This window comes from Ischnura elegans, chromosome 4 (genome assembly GCF_921293095.1).
Source record: "Ischnura elegans chromosome 4, ioIscEleg1.1, whole genome shotgun sequence".
Taxonomy (NCBI): domain Eukaryota; kingdom Metazoa; phylum Arthropoda; class Insecta; order Odonata; family Coenagrionidae; genus Ischnura; species Ischnura elegans.
In genome coordinates, this window is record NC_060249.1 from 136,668,575 (window position 1) to 136,670,549 (window position 1,975).

General features: G+C 53.1%; 1 protein-coding gene across 1 annotated transcript; it reads right to left on the reverse strand.

Annotated features, from left to right (window-relative positions):
• Nucleotides 1-767: 767 nt before the first annotated feature.
• On the reverse strand, nt 768-1,691 carry LOC124158263. Its single transcript, XM_046533459.1, has one exon. The coding sequence runs from the start codon at nt 1,689-1,691 to the stop codon at nt 768-770; it is 924 nt and encodes a 307-aa protein (XP_046389415.1).
• Nucleotides 1,692-1,975: the final 284 nt, after the last annotated feature.

Here is a 1,975-nt window from a genome sequence, read left to right on the forward strand (position 1 = left end):
GAGGTTGGCTGCGAAGTCTTGCATATGCCGTATTGGATATCGGTCCGGAATGGTGCGAGCGTTCAGGGCACGATAATCGCCACATGGGCGCCAACCATTGTTCTTCTTTGGGACAAGGTGTAATGGTGATGCCCATGGGCTCTCTGATCGGCGAGCTGTTCCGTTCCGTATCATTGCTTCAAACTCTGCTTTTGCGATGGCAAGACGCTCTCGAGCCAAGCGGCGCGGGCTGCATGACACTGGTGGTCCAGGTGTAGTCCTAATGTAATGGACTGTCTTGTGGCGAGTCTCCCGCGGGATACCGGGGGGGGGGCGAGATAATCCTGGAAAATCCGCGATAAGCTTCTGATATGGTGATGATGATTGCAAAACCTTTACGCTCAGCGGATCCGAAGATGCAGGCACACCGGATACAGAAAACCCAGTTTTGCCGTCTATCAGGCGTCTAAAGCGGCAGTCAGGTAGCAACGGGTAGTGGGCAAGGAAATCTGCTCCGATTCTAGGCATGGTTACGTCAGCAATTATAAAACGCCAGGAGAAATCGCGGCGAAGTCCAAGATTCAATTGCAGTGGTAAGTAACCATAGGTCCGGATGATCGTCTGATTGGCGGCACTGAGGTCTAATCCTGTAGGAGGTAAGCGACTCTTTACGAGTCGCCGCGGGAAACAGCACAGATCAGAGCCCGTGTCGACGAGGAATCGGTGCTTACTGACCTGGTCTGTGACAAGTAGGCGGCTTCCCGTGAGTTGGCAGCCGGTTTCCGCCACTAGCAGCTGCCGTTGGTGTTTTCCGCCTCGTAAGAGCAGGGCGTTGTGCAGCGTCGAGCCTTTTTCCCAAATTTTTGGTGGTACCAGCAGACTCGGACTGCTGAGGAGCTCGAACTGGAACGAGGTGCAGGGGATCTTGAGTCGTCGGCAGTATAGTAGCGGCCACGGGACCGAGATCTCCGATGATTGCAGCGAGAGCTTAGTTGAAGAGGAGCAACTTGCTGTGATAAGTTCTGCAACTGTTTCGTTAACGATGCAATTGGATCGTTGGTCGGCGTGCTAGTAGCGGCGCAGATGCCGGCGGGGACGCTCGGAGGAGAGACCTCGATGATAAGGTCCGCGAGCTTGGTGACTTTGTCCAGCGGTAGGTTCAGTTGGACTTGGAGAATTGCTTGGACGGCTGCTGGAAGACGCTGCAGCCATAGTGTACGAAGTAGATTATCCTGGACTTGGGTAGTTCCTGCCAAGTTACGAAAATGACGTAGGAACTGTGAAGGAGTCCGCTCACCTAACTCTTCCTCGGTGAGAAGTTGCCTAACCCGCTTTTCTTCTGACAGCGAGAGACGACGAATAAGTTCTTCTTTCAGGCGAAGGTACCGACCTTCACTGGGAGGATTAGTAAGGATGTCTTGAACCTCCGCTGCCCATCTTGCGTCAAGATGAGATGCGACATACCCGTATTGAGTAGCGTCTTGAGTAATGCCCGACAGAGCGAATTGAGCTTCTACTTGGGCAAACCAGACGATAGGATTATCAGGCCAGAAGGGTGGAAGCTTCGGTGTCACGCGGTGAACGCCTAGCGTGCGCGTAGTCTGGTGTTCGTCAAGCTCTCCTGCGTTGGCGTGAGTCGCAAGTTGAGTTTTCTGCCGCAGCTCTTCGTTTTCTTGCTTGAGTAGAGTAAGCTTCCGTTGAAGCTCCTCCATTGCGTGTGCAGTGATTGACGTGAAAATAAGTACCTTCAAAAAATTACGATGAGCCGATCACGTCGGGGTCACCAGTGTGGGAGAAGGCACTTTGAATTAAACACTAGCGCCGGGTAACGAAGGAACTTTATTATTGAGGCACCGTCACTATACAAGGCAAACTGGTGAGTCGCTGGCTTCGCGAGAACTGCCTGGCTGCTGGCATCGACGTATTTATATAACCCTCGCCCGAACATTCTGGAAGGGCGATCTGGAAGGTTCCCCCATCCTCTGGAAGCTTCGGG